Source organism: Propithecus coquereli, unplaced genomic scaffold (assembly GCF_000956105.1).
Source record: "Propithecus coquereli isolate 6110/MARCELLA unplaced genomic scaffold, Pcoq_1.0 Scaffold142, whole genome shotgun sequence".
Classification (NCBI taxonomy): Eukaryota; Metazoa; Chordata; class Mammalia; order Primates; family Indriidae; genus Propithecus; species Propithecus coquereli.
The window spans coordinates 282,565-304,832 of NW_012138525.1; the positions used below are offsets into that span (position 1 = coordinate 282,565).

The following is a 22,268-nucleotide window of genomic DNA, read 5'->3' on the forward strand; positions in this document are numbered from 1 at the left end:
AGACAATTTGAAATTTTAAAATAAAAATGATAATTATATGTTTGGGGGTTCGTGACATACATAGAAGCAAAATCTCCAACAATAGGAATAGGATTGCGGTAAGCATCCTCTGTTACATGAGACGTGGCGTCATCGTCATTTGAGGGACACAGTGACAAGCTCAGATGAGCACTGTGGTCCTCGGAGCAACCGCCCACGTGGGTGCAGAGAGGTAGAACTAAGAAGGCCATGCAGGAGACAGAGTGAAACGCTGAAAATTCTTGACCAACCTAAAGGACGGCGGGCGGGAGAGAACAGGCAGGGCGTAGGACAAACGGCGAACGGCAGAGCCCACAGATCGCGTCACTAATCGCGTTACTGTAAATCACCTGAACACCAGAGGCGGGTTCTCAGGATGGCTAAGAACACAGCAGGACGCCGAGATACGCTGTTTATGAGAAATGCTCTCGCAGGGACAAACAGGATGAGAGCAAATGGATGGAGAAACCTATTCCAGGCAAACGGTGACCTTGACACAGCCTCAGCCCGTTTTCCAGTGCTCAGCAACACCCGCTTCCCCTTCCCGGCGCGCGACCAGGCATTTCCCAGCGTGCCCTGTGCTCACTGGCTGCGGGACAGTCTGGCCAAGGCCGAGCGGGTGGAAGGGAGGCGCGTCACCACCAGCCCACAGAAGCACTCCCTCAACTGCTAGAGGCAGTTGAGACCCAAAATCACTGCGGCAGGAACACTGGCTGGCCAGGGCACTCACAGTGTTGCCTTACGAGAACGAGAAATAGACTTTCTGTGGGAGTGCACGTGCACGTGTGCATGTGCATGTGCATGCATGTGCATGTGCACGTGCGTGTGTGTGCACGCGTGTGTGCACGTGTGCCTATGTGTGTAAGCCACAGAGATTTCAGTTTATTCTACATTAATAATACACCGTACTTATATTTCCTTTGTAGCCCACTCTCTCGAGTTATAGGTTATGACATGATAATTACGAATTTGTTTGTCTACTTGTTTATTTTCTGTCTTCCCTCAATAGAACAGTTTCCAAGAGCGCGGGGACTTGCCTGTCTTGTTCCCCACTGTGTTACAGGACATAAAACCATGCCTGGCACGTAGTCGGTGCTTATTAAATATAAGCATCTTTTTCCTCCTACTCGTGAGGCCAGAACACACCAGAAGCCAAAGGCCTGTGTTGGTCCAGGGCCGCTTCCCCAGGACACCGACAGGGCTGGCGTTTGGAAGCTCCGGAGCAGAGGTGCAGCCCTGGGTGCAAGGAAGCCCATCACAGGATGTTAGTTTCTGATCATTGTCCCTGGATGGATCTTTTATCTACTATGTCGATGACCTCCTGCGGGGGTTGGGAGTGTCTCACTCCTGTGCTGGAGCCCTCACAGATGCGGCAGGCAGAGGGAGGTACCAGAGCCCCGGCTTCTGAGCCACCCACCTTGGGGGCGCAGACCCTGCTGGGTGCCCAGGGCAGGTGTGGAGCCCCGACAGAGGGAAGAGGGGATGGATGGGAGGCGGACGGGAGCTGTGTGGCCGCACGGTAGCCTCTTTCCTTCTCTGGGCCTCAGTTTCCCCACCCACAGCAGCTGGCCTGTGCCTGGTCCTCATGGTGCGGGCTCTCTTCCTCTGCGGTGTTTTATTTGCTTAGTTTTGTTTAATTTCTTGCACAGAGATGATCACTCAGTGTGTTGTTACCTTGTTGATTAAAAAGATCAATTCAAATGTAATTTGTCCGTTTATTAAAATTACAACTTCAAAAGTTCGGTGCTTCCGTAAGCCTTTAAATTTGGCTTAGAAACCTTATTCTATCTGCAACAGGCACATTTTAACGACTTCCTTTAAGGGGCCTTGGTCCGTTCACTGACTTAGTTAATTTAACGGCTTTAAACATTTTAATTGCATTTCCAAAATTAATGTATTTTAAATTTATGTTTTAGTATTTCAGCTGTCTACCTTTAATAAAATCTTCTGAATATAAGCTAATTTCTAGAAATCTAATAATTTAAACATATGAATGGGATGAACTTAGGGAAAATCTCTTAAATGTTCCCAAACTATACATCCACACAGCACGATTTCCATGTAAAATCACGAGCTCGTTCGATGACTCAACTTCACATTTTCATTTGGATTATCAGGTTGTCGCTATGATGGGCCAAACACTCTCAAGCATTACCAATTCTCCAGATACCGAGCTGACACGGATTTCTTCGTGCTGAAATACTCATACTATGAATTGCAATCTCTCAGACCCGGCCATCTTTAGGCAGACACGGTTATCTGCTCAGGAGGGCAGTCACCACGCAGGCAGCCCAGGTGACCGAGGACCTGGGAATGTGGGCAGGCTGCCGTGGACGTCCAGTGAACGCTCCGACGGCTCACTGCCTCTGTGTTTGTCCTGCCCGCGATGCCAGGACACAGAGAGAAGGTGGCAGGAGGGAGCCCACACCTCTGGGTTCTGTTTCTGCACGTCCCCGGGAGCCTGCCTCTCCCCACCCCGTTCTGCCTGTACGGGGTCTGGCATTTCCTTGGCTCTTGAAAGTCAAAGCAAAGGTCTTTGAACGGCTTCACATTCCCAGGCCCACACTACTCCGGAGACGTGGAACTGATATGCCGTGGCACCTGACTCTCAACGTGGCTTTGTCTGACTTGGGTCACCGATTCCAATCCTTTGGACACCTGTGCAGGGGCTGTTGGTGGGTGGGAGTTGGGGGCACACTGGCCACCTCTGTCTCTAATGGGACTAAACCCAAGGCGAGCCTTTGCTTGAGGTTTGAGCTCTTCTCTGAGCCGTGTGGCAAAGCGTCCAAACCTGGCCCGATCCAGCCTGTCCTCCCCACAGGGCGGGTGTCCAGTGCCCCTGGGAGCAATTGCGGCTCAGAAGCTACCGCAGTCTAATTCACAGTCCTGCGTCTGCAGCCCCGCCAGGCTGCTGCCTGGTCCACGACCCAGGCTGTCACCCCCTCTGCCAGGCTCCCAGCCTGGCCGTGCCACTTCCCACCTGCTGCAGGTCTGCTGCAGTTGGAGCCAAGCCCCTGGGCCATCCCACCGCAGTGGACGTTCCTCCCCTTCCACGGACCTGAAGCCCATGACCTGCAAGAGAATCAATCGATTAAGAGCTGGATCCGCAAATACTCCCTTCCTTCTGCCTCCTCAGGCAGTGCTCCTGGCAGAGCAGTGCCGAGGAGCTGGGCCTGGGCTTTCTCTAAAGACATACACAGGTCCTCCCGGCCCTGGGGAGTCCCCTTGCTGGGCAGAGCATGTCCCTGCTGGGAAGTGAGGCCCATTGAGCAGGAAGCGTGTGGGGCCTGTGGAAGAACGGGCACTGGGTCACCACCTCCAGTTGGTGCCAGCAGGCCAGCAGAGGAAGTGTCCACCCCCACCGGGGATGGGAAACAGAGCCAGAGGTTACAGCAGGTGGCCGCAGCCCCATAAAAGCCAGGGAGCTCCTTCCCTGGCAGAGACCAGAGTGATAGAGCTGAGCCACCATGGCCACGCCGGTCCTCCTGGTCATCCCCTTCCTGTGCACCACGGCGCTGACTGCCGACACCTGTCCAGGTGAGTCGAACCCCAGGTGAGCAGAGGGATCGTGTCCCCGGAAGCTGACGGCCGCTTACTGACCGCTGCATGGCAGGCCTAGCGGGAAGTCCTTTGCCAACATTCTGCCCTTATTGCCTCAACAGCAGCTTTTAAGGGCCACTTTTAAAAAGAGGAGACGGAAGCCCAAAGAAACAAATGTAGCCTCACAGGGCTTGGGAGCAGGACGCTGGAGCTAGCCCGGCCAGGTCCAAACCAGGTGCACGGCCTGCAGGACCTGGCCGGAGCTCCAACAGCAGGGCCACCGGGGCCTCAACCTCGCCAGAGAGGTCACGAGAGCCCCGGGGCACGGGCGGGGCAAGGACGTGGGGTGTGTGCAGGGTGCTGGCCTGGGGCAGGCCCTGGTCACATTTCTGGCTGTGATGACCATCTCTCGGAGGCCTCCCAGCCCGGCACGGCCAGCAGAGTCAGGCCCAGCGCAGCCGGTCATTCAGTCTGCGATCTGCCTGGCTCTGGGGACAGGGAGCTCAACTGTGGCCCTGCATGGCACAGTGTGGGTGACGTGGCCTGCACGGGCTCCTGGGGGCCCTCAAGTGTCCCGCCCAGCAGCCCCTCCCCTGGGTCAGCCCCCAGGAGGCTCTGTCTCACCTGCTTCCTGGCCACACCCAGCACGATGCTCTGACAGCACAGGTGAGCACTTGCACAGGTCCTAGCGGGCACCACGGTCCCTAACGTGTTCCTGGTGGCCCAGGGCAAATGACGGCTGCCATGTCACTGCACAGAAAGGCCTAGAACGGCAGCCTCTCTGCTGCTTATGTTCTGGTAAGTTCATTTTCTTCACTAAATGTCTCTTTTTCTCTAATTGTCTAAAATTATTAAGAACTCATTTTAATGAACAAAACTAAGGAAATAGAAAAAAAAGTCTATATTTGCTCTGAATGGTGACCAAGGGGTGAGGACATATCAAAGAACTGCATAAAATGTTGTAGCTGCCGCACCTGCCGGGGACCCCAGGCCTTAATTCCATATTTCTGTATCGTCCCTCAGGAGGACGTGTAAATTTTGTCATCCACAAAATTTAAAATGTAGTTTTCAAACAAGGAAACAATCTCTGTCGGGTCCCAGTAGTGCCATAGCTCGCTCTGCGTCCTTGGAGCAGACACGTCCTCTCTCCAGGTGACCTAGAAGACCCCTTGGCAGCCCAGAAACTCTACGATCACGTGCCAAGGTCGGGCAGTGAAAACACTAACGCAAACCCAAATTCCCTGAGTTTCTTAGAAAGATTTATTGTCATTATTTATTGAAACTACCTTCTGTTAATGACGCTCTTCCTAAAGGTCTTGAATTCTACAAGATTTTTGAAATTTTTGTTCTGTGATCGAGTCCTTGCCATAGCCCTGTTATAACCCCCACGTGGTAGCTCAGAGCACAGAGCGGGTAGGTGACTTGCCCAGCACACACAGCGCAGAGGAGGGGCTTACCCTGAGGCAGGGTGGTCTCCGAGGCCAGGGCTCCGCCCTGCATCACTTCCCTGCCTGACCAGTGCCCCCAGGGGGAGGACAGACCAAGTGGGAAAACCGCCCTCCCAGGCCTACCCTCCAGCTGAGGCAGGTGGCTCTGGCTGCAGCCACATGCAGTCCAGACCCGATGTCACCAAGGGGGCAGGTGTCCTCGGTTTGGGTGGCATCAGGCCCTGGGCGATGGCACTGACCGGGCACGTGTGTTTCTGTGCAGAGGTGAAGCTGCTGGGTGTGGAGGGCTCCGACAAGCTCACCATCCTCCGAGGCTGCCCAGGGCTGCCCGGAGCCCCAGGGCCCAAGGGGGAGGCGGGCGCCCGCGGAGAGAGAGGTAGGTGCCTGCCCGGGTGGGTGGGCTGCAATGGGGGTGGGCTGGTGTCTCCTGCTCTTCTGGACTTAGATGCCGAGGTGGGCAACGCCCCACTGGGATCGGGAGCTGTGGTCTTGGCCCAGCTCACAGCGCCAACCCCGGGGTCCAACGGGGGTTCTGGACGTGCCTCGGGCGTGAGCTGCTGCTGTAGCTGGTTCCGGAGCTCGCATCTGGGCGTGTTTCTGTGGGGCCGTCGCCGAGGCCTTGACTCAATGGCAGCTTCATGTGACCACGGGCGCGACTCCCGGAGTGTGTGCTCCTCCCTAGTCTCACCGAAACGTGGGTGGCCCCGTCTTCTCCACCCACCTCAGACGAGGACACTGAGTCCCAGAGGGGCCAGGACCTGCGGGGCTCACACACCAGTAAGGAGGGGAGCTGGCACTTGCCCGGGCCAGCTTCAGGCACGGCCAGCACCTCCTGCCCAACGAGAGCAGGGCGGGCGCCTGCCCAGGGACAGGGACCCGGACTCAGGAGCAACACAGCGTGACGCCCGGGTTGTACCAAAGACCAAACGGGAGCTGGGGGACACCCCGCCCTGAGCCCCAAACCAGGTGCAGGCCCGGCCATCAGCACCTGCCACTGTGCAGACTCCGTCACCCCCTGTGGCGCCGCCGGGCTGTGTCCGGGCCCCAGATCTGAGGGTCACTGGGACCAGAGTGGGCGCAGGGCTCAGGACCCTGCTTCCTGCGGTGAAGGTTTCCCAGGAGAACAGTTTAGGTCTCATTTTCCCAGTGACGTGGGTTTGCATTTCGCAGGAGAACGAGGTCCCCCGGGAGCCCCTGGGAAGGCAGGACCACCCGGGCCCAAAGGTAAGGAGGGGACAGAGGGTGGGAGGCCTGAGCAGGACGCTCGGGCCTGTGTGTGAAGGAGGGAGGGAGAGAGAGGGTCAGAGAGGGACAGGGAGGAACCCGTGGTGTCAAGGCCTGTGTCCCCTTCCCCTGCATCGGGATCCTGACATCCTAAAGCCTTGGTGCGCCAGCAGGGCCACAAGCCTGTGTGTGGCGACCAGGCCAAGAGGCTGGGACTGTGCCCGTCCGGCTGCCGCCTTCCCACGGCCCCCCCAGAGCAGCTCTGCTGTGCGGAACCAGAGCGGGCGAGGTCCCCGGGCTGAGGTGACACTCTGGGGACTCTCTCATCCTCCCTCCTCTCTCTGCAGGAGACTGCGGGGAGAAGGGGCCGCGAGGGGAGAAAGGTGAGCGGCTGCCGCCTGGGCTGCCTCTGCAGGCCGCGTCCCGGGAGGGCTCGGACGCCCAGGCTGCCCCGCACCCCGGGAGAGTTCTCAGCCCCAGGTCCCTGTCGCTCTGGGCTGTGCAGGGAGGGCCACGCACTCGGTCCTCAGAGTCCGTGGGGCTCAAGCATGGCATCTGCCAGCTGTCGCCCCAGTGATGGGCGAGGTCACACGATTAGGACATTTAGATGTGGACATTTTACCTCTTTAAGGTTTGTCTAATTTATGTGCGTTTATTTAAAAACTTGTAAAAATCAAAAAGCACAAGACTCCTCTGTCTACAATAAAGAGGACAGGACTGGGGCACAGGCCCGAGTACCGCAGGCCGCCAGCAGGTTCCCCACAGTGACCTGACTCTAAGGCGGAGACGCGTCTGAGCTGGAATGACCGGGACTGGGAAGAGCCGGCCCCGCTGTGACCAGGGTGGGAGGCCCAGCGTGGGGCTGGCGGCTACCGCGGGACGGGCGCTGCCACCTCGGCGCCCAGGAGAGAAGCGGGACGTGGCCGGGCTGTGCTCTCCAGTGAGGCAGAGCCCAGCGGCCCTAATTGGAGCTGGAGGGTGACCGTCCTGGCAGCACCTGGGTCACTGCCGTGTCCCTGCTCCCCCCGTGTCCAGGATCGGTCGGGGCTGCTGGGGACCAGGGCTCTGAGCTCGCCTCGTGACGAGTGTCTCCTCTCTCCCCACGAACAGGGGACGCTGGGCAGTCTCAGTCCTGTGCCACAGGTGGGTGATCAGGCCCCGCCCCTCCCTGACCTGGCCCCTCCCCGGGCCCCGCGCCCAGCCCCTTGCTGCTGAGCCCAGGCAGAGCTCTGACTCTTGCTGGCTCCCTGGGTCACTGGGCCGCTGGCAGCTGCGGCCTGGAGAACCAGCGCACCCATGGCGCTTTCCTTACGTCACGTCGTCTACCCCAACGGCCAGGGGCCCAGACACTAAGGAGGGGCCGTGCTGGGCGCTGAGAGGTCAGGGGACTGGATTGGCCGTGACAGCTGGGGGCTGGGGACGGCGTCTCCGTCCTGGCCTCGGCGTCCACCGCCCTGCAGACCCCACTCCGCCTGCTTCTCCCTCCTGGGCCCGCCTCCCCTGCCCTGCCCTGCCCAGGCTCCAGGGCCTGCGTCCATCCGGTTCCCTCCCAGGCCCGCGGACCTGCCAGGAGCTGCTCGGCCAGGGCCACCTCCTGAGCGGCTGGCACACCGTCTACCTGCCCGACTGCAGGCCCCTGGCCGTGCTCTGCGACATGGACACGGACGGAGGGGGCTGGACCGTGAGTGTGCGCTGAGGGTCCCCGGGCAGAGGGGGCAGCCTGGGAGTCCTGGAGACCGGGCTCCATGCCTGGCGGGAGGAATTCTCTATTGCCCTCGGAGTCTCAGGGAGACCCCCCTTCCCGGAGGATGAGGAGAATCAGAAATGAGGAGGAGGTGACCCGGGGGTAAAAGTCCAGGCTGCAGGGTGAGGCTCGGAGGGGGGCCGCTCCTGCTGTGTGGCGTTGGCCTTGTTGCCTGCCCTCTCTGAGCCTCCATTCCCTGCTTCCTCACGTGGGGTCTGAGATGAGACCGGATGGGTGTGCTTGTGGCACCGGCCCGCAGTGCTCTGTGAACTCTCAATTCCTGCCCCTGGGGAGGCCGGGGCCCCCTGTGCTGGGGTCGTCAGCCTGGCCTCCCGTGTCCCGTCCCGGCTTCTGCGCAGGTTTTCCAGCGGAGGGTGGATGGCTCCGTGGACTTCTATCGGGACTGGGCCTCGTACAAGCAGGGCTTCGGCAGTCAGCTGGGGGAGTTCTGGCTGGGGAACGACAACATCCACAGCCTGACCGCCCAGGGTAGGCAGGGCCGGGGTCGGCGGGCCTGGGCCTGGGTGGAGCTGCCCCACCCCTTAGAGGGACGGCCTGGAACATAGGACCCGTCCTCTGGACCTGCAGGGCTCAGACTCTGAGCACACAGGGTCCAACTGTGATGTCCTAGGACAGGCAATCCCTGCTGCGGTCCCTGAGCGCTGGGGTCAGAGGGCGTTCGAGCTTTGGGGTGAAGGCCTCTGCCAGGCTGGGTGCCACCTGCATCCTAGAAGCTGAGAGTGGGAGGGGACGTCGTGGCCTCTGGGGCTTGGCCAATGTCCAGCTCCTTAGTCTCCTCCCACTCTCCTCCTCCTGAAGCTGCCATCTCAGGAGCAGAGACCCTCCGCTCTGGCCGGTCCTCGCACCCTTCCACTGGGCCAGCACCAGGGGGAATGAGAACAGCGTCTGTGTCCTCCGCCCACCACCCGAGTGTCAGATTGTTCTTGACGCTGGGGAACCTTGTCCCTCCCTCCCCAGTGGCCCGTTACTCGGGCACCGGGACCCTTCCAGATAAAGGAAGGACTAGATCATTTCCCTGTTTTGGGCTACTGTTGACTTCACAACCCATTACAGTGAAACAGTGGTTTTGAAGCAATGCTTTGTCCCTCAGATAAATGTGAGTGGAGGAATTTGGGGTGCAGAAGATAGTCCAAAGGAAAGGAGGTCTCCACAGTCCCTCGTATGACAAAGGCCTTTGTAATGAACTTGAGGAAATTCCCTTTGGATGCCAACCTCAGACACCCCCAAAAACTTATGCAAATTCCCACCTCTTGTGCCTGGAAGCAGAGGGACCCTTCTGCTGGGACCCTGAAACCTTCTCCAACAGGAACCAGCGAGCTCCGCGTGGACCTTGTGGACTTCGAGGGCACGCGCCACTTTGCCAAGTACAGCTCGTTTAAGGTGGAGGGCGAGGAAGAGAAGTACAAGCTGGTCCTAGGCGCCTTCATCGAGGGCAGCGCGGGTGCGTGTCTGCGCTGGGCAGTGGCCCGCGCGTCAGAGTGGGGTCTGGGAAGCAGAGAAACCCGCTTAGCATCCTGGCTCTGCCTCTGCCGTGTGACGTTGTGTGGTGACTTAACTTCTCTAAACCAGTTTCTTCATCCATAGGTTAAGATAATTTACCCACGGTTAATTGTACTTATGAAGATTATGAAATACATTTAGTAAAAGTCCAGTAAATGGCGGCTACTATTAATCGCTCCCAGTACGGATGGATGCTGGGAAAAGATGACACTTAAGAGCGTTTCTGTAGGGACTGAATTCCCACTCTATGCCACACGCAGCTCTCCTTGGAGGACAGCCTCCTCTCTAAGCGAGAGAATGCCTGTTTGCTAGCAGAGCAGAGCAGACAAGGGGGCGGCAAGGCTACTGCAGCAGCAGAGCAAGTGTTCCCTGAGTGGTGTGCCTCGGAGTTGTGCAGCGCACAACGTGGGCACCTGGATATGGCAGCTCTGTGCTAGACCCAGGACCCAGGCTTCCTAGTACTATGTGTAAAATTCTGCATTTTTCTTCTGAGCAGGTGATTCTCTGACATACCACAACAACTACCCCTTCTCCACCAAAGACCAAGACAACGACATTGCTGGTGGAAATTGTGCTGTGAAGTACCACGGAGCCTGGTGGCATGTCTCTTGTCACTGGTCAAACCTAAATGGTCTCTACCTTGGGGGGTCTCACGGGAGCTTTGCGAATGGCATCACCTGGAAGTCGGGGAAAGGGTACAACTACAGCTACAAGGTGTCGGAGATGAAGGTGCGGCTCACTAGCTTGGGGCTCTGATCAGGAGGTCCCCACGCATGCTGGCAGGAGGGGGAATATCCCCGAGCCTTCAAAAGGAAGGAAACATGGGGATCTTGGCCACTGTCCTGGTGGGAGGCAAGGAGCCTCAACCCGTTACTGTGGGCTGTGACCCACAGAGCTCTGGCTGAGGGCCACTGGCACGCCAGACCTCACAGCAACACGTCACCAATAAAGACGACTGCTTGCCTCACAGACGAACACAGTACACCTTTGTCATTGCGTTGCCCCGTCACTGGTCACGCCCCCATGGCTGTTCAAGTGCTGCTGCTGTCCTGGGGCTGGCACTGCGGTGGCCGAGATGCCCTCAGGGCTGAGTCAGTCTCTGACTGACAAGACAGGCATGAACAAAGCAGGACACGCGGTGCCTGTTTGCAAATAAAATTTTATTGCACACGGCTGTGCCACGGCTTCCACGTCGTCCGTGGCTGGTTTCCATTTTCCCACGTAGCTTCCAAGCGACGGGCAAAGCAGAGTAGTCCGAACCGAGACCGTGTGACCTGCAACGCCTACAGTTCGCGTTAGTCGGCCCTTCACGGAAATCTGCCGGCCCTGCACTCAGAGGGGACGGCGCTGTCCCTAGCCTCCGTGCCCAGCTGTACCCCTGACCTGTAGTGCCCAGGCTTCCTGCCACTTGCCCTCCTGGGTCCCCTCACTCATCAAAAATAAAACAAGGACGAAATGAGGCAGTCGGGCACTGCCGCTCCGAGCCCTCCAGGGGAGGGACGGCCTTCCTTCCTCAGAGCTTCCTCTTGGAAGTGGCCGGAGGGCTGTGCCCACAAAGCTGTCATTGCGCAAGCACTGCCAACACCTCCGTTGCTGCCGGTCGTCCAGGCAGGTCCCTCTGGGGCCAGGTGCCTTGGGCATAGCAGCCTCCCGGCCTCAGGCTGTTTCCCCTGGCGAGGGCCACCCGGGGCAGGAATCCCACTGGGTCCCATGTGCTGTTTAGCTAAGACGACATTTCTCAACCTGTGACCCGTGGAGACCCTTGAGCCTCTAGCGAAGCACTCAGAGGGGCCATGGCTGTGTCAACACCTGCAGGGGGCCGGCGTGAGTCTCGGCTCCTGCCCGCAGGTGCGGGCGGACGTGCACACGGAACAGGCCCCCGGTGTGCACTGCGCCTTTCCTGAGCTCCACTGTCTGCAAGGCAGCCCGGCCTGCGTGGCTGGGACCGCTGCAGGAGGGGCCGCAAATGCCCCTGGCTGGGAGGCTTCCCAGTGGGGTGGATTTGCCCCAGGCGTGGGAGGCTGGACCGGCTCTGACTCCAGTGAGCTGCGTATCCACTCCTGGCCTTCCCTGGGGACAGCCCCCCGCTAGGCGGGGGTCATCCCTCCCAGGGGCATCCTGGCCTGAAGGAGTTAACATGGAGGTGGCACCTGGCAAACCTCCCAGCCCGCCCCCAGCCATGGGACACCAGATGTCAGCTTCCCCGAGTTCTGCTGGCTTCAGCTCTGCGTGGGAGACAGCGGATCCCGCCACATGCTCCCCGAGGCAGGGTGGGCCCCCCGAGCCCGTGGCTCTGACTCAGCTGCCTGGAGTCCTGCCGGCCTGGCCCTTGTGACAGGCACAGGGATCCCTGGGCTGGCTGGGGGCTGGGACTCTTGGCCACCAGGGCCAAGTCTTGGCCTGGGAATGGGGAGGAGGGGAGGGTGTCCAGGAGTTCCCAGCCCTATCCTCCACCGTGGGGGGGCCCCTGGATTTTGTTTTCTGATGTGCTTTTTACATATTTTAGTTTTTGAGCCCCACAGAAGCACCAGGAGTGGGCAGTCCTGGTGCGATGCCTGCTGTCAGCACCCTCCTCTAATTTATTCGGAACATGTGCTCAGAAGCAGCAGGCGGTGGTTCCAGAGTTAGCACCGAGAGTCGGTTTTACGGCTCTTCTGTGGACTCGCACAGGCCGGCCACGTGGTGTAGCTTTTGGGGCCCGGGGTCTCTGGGGTGAGGGACCGCACCCTGGCCTGAGGGCCCCTGTGTCCTCTCTGGCTCTGCAGGCTGGTGGGTGGCCCGCCCCTGACACCGAGGGGGCTCGCCATCCGGGTTACATGGTCGTCCTGTCCAAGGGGTGGTGGGAAGCAGAGAGGGGTGGGGTTTCCTCACCTGCCACCGCGAACCGAGGCCACGTCCAGTTCTTCATTCTTTCCCTCTCTCTGGCTCCAGGGTCCCCTCCCTCTAGGACCGTGGGAACTGTGGAGGGTGAACATGGGCTCCTGCCTGGGCAGGGGCCAGGTGCTGAGGGGAGGGTGTGGGTCGCTGGCAGGTGCGCCATGCCAGGCAGGTGGGCCGATCGCCCTGCGTCCTACAGGAAACGCCACGAGAGCGCTGGGAAGCGGTCCTGAGAGCCCACAGAGGCCTCCCTGACGCGTAATAGCGTGCCCGTCTCCAAACTGTACAACGTGAGTAGTTTTCACAGATGCGCCTGGGAAACCGTCACCACAACCAAGACAGTCAACTTATCTGTCAAGCCTGGAAGTTTCCGCAGGCCCCTTGGCAGCCCAGCCTCCCAGCCCGCCCCACCCTCTGTCCCCAGGCAAAATCTGATCTCTCCGCCACTACAGATTAGCCGTTTTTTTCTAAGAGTTTATCTAAATAAAAGCACGTACTGTGTACGCTCTGTCGTGTAGCCTCTCCCTCGGTGGACCTGCGTCACAGCGCGCGGCCGCTAGCTCCTTCCGCTGCGCTGCCGCGTGACGCTCCATGCCGGACAGACCGCGGTTATTCATCCAGTCGCTTGCTGTGGACATTCAGGTCCCTTCCAGCTTGGGGCCCTGACACGTCATACTGGGACCATTCTGCACAAGTCTGCATGCGGAGGTATGTTTTCCCTTCTCCCGGGAGCACGTGCAGGAGTGGAGACGACCGGATCCTACGGGAGGCGCGTGTCCAATTGTTCATGGAGTCGCAAAGCGGTTTCCTGCCGTGGCTGCGCCGTCCCCTCCGGCAGTGCCAGAGAGACCTGGATCCTCCTCACCCTCCTCACCGCTGGGAACGGTGGGTCCTTTCGGCCATTTTCACAGGGGCGGTGAAGTCTCACAGCGGAGTCGTTTGCGTTTTCCTCGTGAGTGACGACGTGAGCATCTTTCCACGTGCTTATTGCCCTCCGTGCGCCGTCTTCAGAGAAGCATCTTTTCAGATCGTGTACCTACTTTTTAAAAATTAGATGATTTGCTTTCTTTTTACCGAGTGTCGAGAGTTCTTTCTACGTTCTGAACATGAGCCCTTTATCAACACGTAGGGTGTATTGGTTTTCTATCGCCGCCGTAATAAATTGCCACAAAGTGAGAGGCAGAAACCAACGCCAATCAATTATTTTGCACTGAGCTGCTCACAGCCTGGCCCGATCCCCTCCCCTCGAGTGTAGACAGGCCCATGGCTGGCTTCTAACCACAGAGTACGGAGAACAGGTCTCGGGGTATGCGATTGTGTGCACACGATTACTTCGCACAAGACAGCGGTTCTTCTCTTGCCGGTCTTGCCGGAGTCTCCCTCTCCCTTGCCGGCTTGGAGGAAGGAAGTGGCCACGCTGGGGAAGCCCACAGGACGGGAACTGCAGGCAGCCTTATGAACTAAGGGCAAGCTCCAGCCACCGACCTGCAAGAAAAGAATTCCTCACTCCTACAACCGCAAGGGATTGGATTCTGCCAATGAACTGGGTGAGCTGAAAGACAGATCACTCCCCAGTTGGACCTGCGATGCGACCACAGCCCCGGCGGACGCCTTGAGACCCTCGGCCAGGGTCTCAGTTAAACTGTGTGTGGACGCCTGACCCACAACTATGAGATAATGAAAGTGATAACAAAAGACAACAAGATGTGGTAGCTTGTTACACGACGATAGACCGTTGCTCTCTATTCCTTACTTGCTGAGAGCCTGTCAAAAAAATCTAGAATGGATGGAGATTATCAAATATGTTTCTGGGGCTTTTTTTTTTGTTTTTGAGATGATTATATGGTTTTCCTTTGTTAGTTTACTAAGATGAAGAATGACATTGATTTTCAAATGGTAAACAAACCTTCCATCCCGGGCTAAACCTCACTTGCGCATGATAGATTCTTTTAATATGTTGCTGGGTTCGATTTGCTAAGGTTTTGCCTAGAATTGTCGTATCCGTATTCGTGGGGGATATTGGTCTATAGTTCTTTTTTTCTTGCAATGATTTTTCTCTAGTTTTGCTGTTGGGGGAATGCTGGTCTCAGCATGAGTGGGGAAGTAGTTCTATCTTTTTGGTTTTCAGGAAGAGTATGGGAAGAATTGCTATTACTGTATCTCTTCCTTAGATGCTCGGTAGACTTCACCAGTGAAGACGCTGGGCCTGGGGGTTGTTTGTGGACTATTCTGTTTCGTTGGTTTTATGTCTGCTTCTACATCAGTACCACATTATCTTGATGAAGTTTCTTTGTAATAAATATAAAGCCTTAATGACAATGTCAGTTTATTTTCTACATCTAAGGTTGCTCAGGTTGTGCACTGCCTGAGTGACTTCGGTGGTTCAAGGAAATTGTTCATTTCTGTTGTCGAATGTATCGGCATAAAATTGCTCAGAATATCCCCTTCTATTTCTTTTAATATCTGCAGATTATGTAGGGATATCGTCTCTCTCTTCCTGGTTGTGATATTTTATGTTTTTCTCTCTCTCTCTCTCTCATTTTTTCTCAGTCTGGCTAGAGGTTTACAAATTTTATTGATCTCAGAGAATTAGCTTTTGGTTATATTGATTTTCTCCATCTGTTTTCTGTTCTTTTTCATTATTATTCACTCTCTTTGCCTCACTTTGGATTTAAATTGCTTTTCGTTCTCTGCCTTCTCAAGATGGGGGCTGAGGGATCGATCCGGGACCTTCTTCCTCCGACACGGCACGGGGCTGCGATTTCCTCCTGGGCGCCGCCCACAAATCCTGATATCTCTCATTTTTGGTTCTATTCAATTCAAAATTCTTCCTAACTTTTCCTTTGACCCCTTCTGTGTACCATGTGTTATTTAGAAGAATGTTATTTAATATCCAGATATTGGGGATTTTGTACAGACTTTCTAGAATTTTTTCTTTTTTTTTTAAATTTCTATAATAATTAATTCCATGGTGGTGCGAGAATGCACTTTGTCTGGCTTGACTGTGTTGAAAGTTGTTATTTTAGTGGTTGCTTTAGAACTGGTAGTAAACACCTTCGCCTCAGCACGGTGTACCGTGTAGCCACGTGAAACCACTTCCCATGTGCTCCGAGAGCCTCGCGGCCTGTCCTCTCTCTCCTCCCGGCCTCTGCACCATGGCCAGGCTGTTCCGCACAGGTTAGACACCCTGCAAGGCGGTACGAGGGAAAGAAGAGCTTAGGGAAGAATTCAGCGGTTTGCAAGCAGGAATAAAATGGAATGAAGACTCTAGGAATTGGAGGGCTGGCAGGGCTGGAGAACGCCTGAACGTTTATAGACCCCGAACAGTAAGAGATGAGATTTTTAAAGCTCTTGAGTAACAAAGACCAGCGAAATATATTTTTGAACAAAATGATTCAGCCTCGTAGCAAAGCTCCTTCCTGCCCGGCTGTAACTTCAAGGCAGACTGTCCTAAGACGGCGGACACGGGGAGGCGCAGGGACAATTCGCGACGAAACACATCCACGTGGAGACACGTCTTGGGAAGAGAAGACACGGAGCCACGCAGCGAGGGGACCCGGCTCCTCGCGTCCCTGTGGAGCAGCTCTCCCTCCGCGCCCCTGCTAGACCGCGGCAAGACCCGGACTTTCACTGTACTGGGCCCCGAGACGCTGCGGCTGTTTTTTCCAACAGCTGCTGTTCCTTAACTTTGCAGGGAGGTGGCCAGGCGAGGGCAGGGGTGCAGGAGAGAAAAGAAGAAACCTACTTTCTCCTGCCGGTTCTAAAGCGCACTCCGGGCTCCGTGCCAGCCTCGCCTCCCCAGTTCTGTGGCCGCACTTGGGCTACCCAGTTGGTTGTCACTCTGTCTAATGTCACTGTGACTAATCAGCCTGACGGGTGGGGGCGGCCAGTTATCTGATGCCTGGAGCTTCATGGGAGGCCGGGAACCCCACATGGCCACCCTGAGATGTGGCACAAGTCCCGTCAGGAAGCAGGGCTGGGAACAATCTGGAACAGTCCATCTGTCCCAGGTCAGCAGACAGGGCCACCCGGAGTCTAGCGCCTTCCCAGACAGGAGAGTGTTCTCGACTTTAACTGGGTCGAGATATAAATCCTTGAACCTCAGACCTGGAAGACAGGGTGCGGCTGCCGTGGTCCATCCTCTCACCCAGAGCCAGAGTCGCTGCCTCCGCAGCTCCGGACAGCCCCGCAGGCGCAGGAGGCTCACTGCCATCCTGGACGGCCGCCAGCCCAGCTGGCCCGGACTGTCGCTGACATCGGAGGGTCTTCCTCTTGTCAAATCCAGCTCTGCTTCTCCGGAAGAGCCGACTTTCGAGTGGGCCAGGTGAACTGCCAGGCAGTAATTCCCAGCTCGTGCACCAGTATTGCCAGAAAGGGCAGAATGCCCTTCTGAGAAAACAAAGAACAACCCCCCAAACCCCAGACCGTCACACGTAGGCACGCCTGGCTCTGGGTGCAGCACCTCCGTAGCTAAGTGGGCGTCTCCCGAACCCGAGAAGCTCAGGACTGCGAATGGCCAGGTGTGGTCCCTGCCTGTCCCTGCCTGTCCCTGCCAACCACCTGCTGCACACTCCCGCTTCTCCGGGCCGTGCGAGTGTGGATGCTAACGGAAACCTATTTGCGTCAATTTGCGCAGCTCTCTTTTCGCTTCCAGGACTGCTGTCTTCATTCCTGAGAGTTTTGCTCTGATGAGCCAGAGGGTCTCTGGCTTTTGTTTGCTTGCGCTGAGATCATCAAGCCGCCCACCCGGCTCTCTGAAACTTGCACCTTAGTGGTCCCCACGCTGACTGTCCATCAGAGCCGCCTGGAATACTCTTCAGAGGCCCCATCCCAGATCTTTGAAACCCAGATCTCAGCGGGGGATACCGGGAGCCCTTCCTGTCCACTCGGACGATGACCCGTGGCAAGAACAGACGTGGCAGCACATCACGTGGGCAGAGCTAACAGCTGAGCCTGCCCCACCCGTGCCCAGTCTTCTCCGGGCTGCATGCCCCCAGGACCCCAGCCACCCCTCAGAACACAAGGCGAGGGTGGTCTGAACCAGAAGTAAATTCAAATATTACAAAAACCCTCTGAATAAGGATCGTAGGGTTGGAGACAAATGTATGGTGAGGATGTGTGACAACAAGGGCACGAAAGGCGGGAAGGGGTTCAATGTTGTTAAAGGTGTTTAAAGGTCTTTGTTGGTAAAGCGGTAGAAGGAATAATTTATGTTCAACTGTAGAAAGTCTAGGAAATATGTTGCAATCTCAAGGAGCAGGCAAGGAATAGAGAAGTTATAAGCTAATAGAGGGAAGATGGAATAATAAAAATAGTCGACTAATACAAAAGGTGGCCAACAAGGAAAGAAAAAGGAACAAAAACAACTCTGTGTGGATGGTCACAAATGCCAAGGTGCTGCTGGATGCAGCCGTGCCTGCACTCCGGCTTGGGAGATCCCCCCCCCCCCCCGGCTGGGAGGAGCAGCATGGACCGGAGAGGAAGAGGCTCTGCTGCCTTTTCACACGTTTCATTTCATCCCTCAGATCACAAAGACTCACTGAGTTTTGATGATGTGAGTTTGGAAAAAATTTGGTTGATTAGAAGAATCTTCATAGGTTTGCTTTGCTTCTTCAAATTAATGTTTAGTTTCTGAAAGCTATAAATTAAAAAACTTAGTTTATCCTTAATATTTTAAATTTGGCTTACAGTTCTGGTTTTTCTATTTATAAGACCTGCAAATCTTCATAGTCACCTTTTAAGGGCTTTTGGAAACTACAAATTGAGTTCATTACACCCCTTCAGATATTTTAGAGGGCAATTATAAGTGGAATATATTCAGATTTCTTCTTAAGTATTTCAGTTGTCTAATGAAAAAATCCTTCTTAGTACTAATTAATTTTAAGAACTCTAACAATTAAACTTAGAAATTCAACGAGCCCAAAGTCTCTCAAATATTCCAATACTGTGTATAAATGCACTAAGATTTCCTTGTAATATTGTAAGACTAAGTCAATTAGTTAATTACACATTTTAGATTGGATTTATGAAACTTTCTTTATAATAGGCCAAATTCTTTAAACATTATAAGAGTAAGAAATATCAAATCTGTCCAGATTCCTTAACACAAAAATCATATTTCTATGGCTTTCATTATATTAATCGTTTCTAGACATTTTTAAAAATTATTTTTTATTTCAAGCTTTTTTTTTTTTTGGCAGCAGTGCTTTCAGATATGCACCTGTGATTGATATTTTATAGGTTGTGGTAGGCAGGATACTATCCCCTGCCCTCGCCACCAAAGTTTCCTGCCCTGATACGTATGAACAGGTCTGCGGCAAAGAGACCTAGACAGGGTTATCTCGGATTAGCCGGGGGGCCAGTCTGATCGCACGATCGTCAAAGTGCAGAACCGCTCCTGGCTGTGGTCAGAGGCAGAGCTGTGGCGCTGCTGCCGGTGCAGCTGGAGGAAGGGGCCCCAGCCAAGAGTGCCAGTGGCCCGGGGAAGCTGCCAAGCACACAGATTCTTCCCTAGAGCCGCCGGCAGGGCCCAACCCTGCAGATAACCCACTCCTAGCCCAGTAAGACCTCTGTGGGACTCCTAACCCACAGAGCTGCAAAACCACCACACTCGCGGTGATGAGTTGTAGCAACAGTAGAAAACTAAAGATAGACGTTTGCACAGCGACTCTGCCCTCTGTGACTTCCGTTTTATTCTCCCAAAGAATAGCAGAAGTTCTGGATTTGAACGTGGTCACACCCATCAACCTTCCCTTTCTGCTTGGTGCCTCTGACCCCCCGAGAAACCTCCCCTGCTGCAAGAGGAGTCTCCCTCGCCTCCCGGAAGGCCGGTGCTGCTCCCGCGAGGAGGCGGAGGGCTTTGTGCGGGAGGAAGACTCCTTCGTTCTTCTACTCGGGCAGCCAGCTGCCTGCCCCATGCGCTCCTGCCTCCCCGGGACCGGTGTCGGGTGTTTCGTCTCTTTGCAGCGGGCAGCCCGCCCGGAGCACCGACTCCGCCACGGCGGGAAGAGAAAAGGCCACGTCATAACTTCCCCCGTTTAGGAGCGTGTTCTAGGCCAAAGCAACCTGTTTGAAGATGCGTGAAGTGCTGTGAGTCACGAGGGGCCACGGGAGACTCGGGAGTGGGGGGGGGGTCACCTCACATCCATTAAGGGAGGTTGACAGTCCATGTGAAAGCCACCCAGTCTCTTGGTCATCAGTCGTCCCGTCTGCTAACTGTGCGTCCTCACTCTGCTGTTTAACAGAGGTGGGAAAATGCTCAAAACCAGTGGGATTCAACAAACACAGATTTAATCTGGAAAAGCCCGTCGGCAAGCAAACATTTTTTAGGAGCGTAGTTCTCCCTCCAGTGAGGCTGTGGGGCGTGTCTGTCGGGTTGACGGGGCACTGCACGAGCACATTCCCGCTGGGGACACAGGAGGACGTCGGATGCCACCGCGCCCGCAGGTGCGGCTCCGCCAGCAGGTGTGTGTGGAGGAGGCCCGGCGGGCTAGGTGAGCCGCACCTTCATCTCCGACACCCTGTAGCTGTAGTTGTACCCTCTGCCCGTCCTCCAGTTGATGCCATTGGCAAAGCTCTCGTGGGGCCCCCCGAGGTAGCGACCATTCAGGTTAGACTCGTGACAGTCCGAGTACCACCAGCCCCCCTGGTACAGCACAGGGCAACTGGAAGAGCTCAGGTCGTTGTCCTGGTCTTTGGTGGAGAAGAACTTGTTGTTGTGGGACATCAGAGAATCACCTGCTCAGAGAGGACATGGGGTTTGTGGCTGTTAGGAGAAGCCCAGCCGTCGTGAGGCCCTGCCCTGGCCCTGCTCCTGCCTCTAGCTGGTGCCAGCCTCGCTGCAAAGCCGCATCGCCTGTGGTCCAGGCGCATTGACGACCCGCCCGGGCTTTGGGCTACAGGAGAGCAGAACGTCACCTCTCCCCGCCTGGTCTGGGAATTCTTCCCCCCAACCCTTTTCTCCTTCCTCCAGGGTTCCCCAGAACTGTTGGGACCACTCTCTCCCCTGAAGTGCCCCCCACCCTCCAGCCTGCACGTTGCCTCTGCCCTGGTGGTCCCTGGGCGGGTACAGCCAGCCTCATCCGGGGCCCATCGTGCCCCCTGCTGCAGCCTGAGCATGCGGCTCACCTCTGCCTCCCCAGGTGAGCAGCGTCACCCGAGCCTTGCTGTACCACCCACACAACGGGGGTGCTGCCGCCCGCTCTGCTGCCCGCCCCAGAGGTCTCACAGGGGATCGTGCGTGGAAAAGGGGTGTACGAACTGCAAGGCTCTCGTCACTGAAGTTAGCCCAGGGAGCCCCTTGCTCTGTGCAGTTCTGGGCACAACACAGTTAAACAGGCCTCGTGTGCAGCAGTTCTCAGAGCCTTTAACGAGAGGTTGTGCTTTGGGAATTCCCCAAGTGGATGCTCTGTCGGAAACGCCTCCCAAAATCCTGTGGCCTCAGTCCCTTTTAGTAAAGAATATCCCACGGGGCTGGTGTTCCATCGGACACAGTTTGGGAAACGGGGCTCTCAGGGTCTATGAGAAATGACCACCCTCTTCCAGGTTTGTCGATGGTCAGTGTCGCAGGCCACACTCAGCTCACCGTGTGGCAGACACAGCCGAAGGTGTATTAACCACTGTGTCCCGTGATCCCTCGCTACACAGAGATGCAGGCGTTAGGTCTGCGTGAAGGATGGGGAGACCGGGCTCGGAGAGGTGAGGTCTCCAGCCTACGGTCGCCAGGAGACACAGAGCCAGGTTGTCTCTGCTTCCCAGACCCCGCTGTGAAGCCCAGACCACACGGGCCAGCACAGACACGCACCTGCATTGCCCTCGACAAAGGCGCCCAGGACCAGCTTGTACTTCTCCGCCTCGCCCTCCACCTTAAACGAGCTGTACTTGGCAAAGTGGCGCTTGCCCTCGAAGTCCACAAGGTCCACACGGAGCTCGCTGGTTCCTGGGGAGAAAGATTTTAAGGTCCCAGCCTGGTGATCTTCTGTCACCAGGCATGAGAGGTGAAGTCGGGTGAATTCTTAAGGGACGTCTGAACTGGGCCTCCAGGAAAAATGAACTGGGAACGTAGGAAAATCCCTTGCTGATGTGAGAACCTCGGGGATGGCCCCTATGTCTCCATCTTCCCCGCGATTTCATAAGCCAGGCCAGAAAATCGGCGTTGGTGCTCATCTGCGGTCGTCGCCAAGTGTCAGCTCTCCTGCAAATGGTGCAGGCCACTAACACAGCAGTGTGAGAAGCTCTAAGGCAGTTTCTTTTGCAGCATTGAGACACTCCAGTGGAGGTCTCCTGTCATGCCACGGGGCAGGGCAAGCACAGGTGCAGGCCGGCAGTGCCGCAGGTGGCCTCGGGACCGGGGGGAGCTCATGTCACGCACCAGAGGGTGGGGCAAGGACCTCTCACTCAGGGAGACTGTGGCTGTCGGAGGGCCTGTCACAGCCAGGGCTGGAAAAGGCAAGGGAGGGGTTCCCTGGGGCTAATGTGCCAGCTGCAAAGACAGACCACCCCTGGGAGATGGGGGAACATCTGTCTCTCGATCCCACTCTCAGCTTCTTGGATGCAGGTGGCACCCAGCCTGGCAGAGGCCTTCACCCCAAAGCTCGAACGCCCTCTGACCCCAGCGCTCAGGGACCGCAGCAGGGATTGCCTGTCCTAGGACATCACAGTTGGACCCTGTGTGCTCAGAGTCTGAGCCCTGCAGGCCCAGAAGACAGGGCCTACGTTCCAGGAAGCCCCTCTAAGGGGCGGGGCAGCTCCACCCAGGCCCAGGCCCGCCGACCCCGGCCCTGCCTACCCTGGGCGGTCAGGCTGTGGATGTTGTCGTTCCCCAGCCAGAACTCCCCCAGCTGACTGCCGAAGCCCTGCTTGTACGAGGCCCAGTCCCGATAGAAGTCCACGGAGCC

At 56.5% G+C, this 22,268-nt stretch overlaps 2 protein-coding genes across 2 annotated transcripts in view; one reads left to right on the forward strand and one right to left on the reverse strand.

Moving 5' to 3' along the window:
* The first annotated feature begins 3,485 nt into the window (after positions 1 to 3,485).
* FCN2 (ficolin (collagen/fibrinogen domain containing lectin) 2) lies at positions 3,486 to 10,515 on the forward strand. Its single transcript, XM_012639678.1, has 8 exons — positions 3,486 to 3,555; positions 5,269 to 5,382; positions 6,177 to 6,230; positions 7,341 to 7,373; positions 7,784 to 7,911; positions 8,334 to 8,463; positions 9,302 to 9,436; positions 9,992 to 10,515. Exons 1-8 carry the CDS (start codon positions 3,486 to 3,488, stop codon positions 10,249 to 10,251), a joined length of 924 nt encoding a protein of 307 aa, XP_012495132.1. The 3' UTR covers positions 10,252 to 10,515.
* Positions 10,516 to 19,264: 8,749 nt separating this feature from the next.
* The window catches only part of LOC105806506 (ficolin-1-like), a 7,663-nt gene continuing 4,659 nt past the window's right edge, over positions 19,265 to 22,268 (reverse strand). The window contains exons 4-6 of the mRNA XM_012639640.1: positions 22,160 to 22,267; positions 21,176 to 21,310; positions 19,265 to 20,109 (exon numbers count right to left, since the gene is read on the reverse strand). Coding sequence (XP_012495094.1) covers positions 19,862 to 20,109; positions 21,176 to 21,310; positions 22,160 to 22,267 — 491 coding nt within the window. The 3' untranslated portion in view covers positions 19,265 to 19,861. The remainder of the gene's footprint in view (positions 20,110 to 21,175; positions 21,311 to 22,159; position 22,268) is intronic.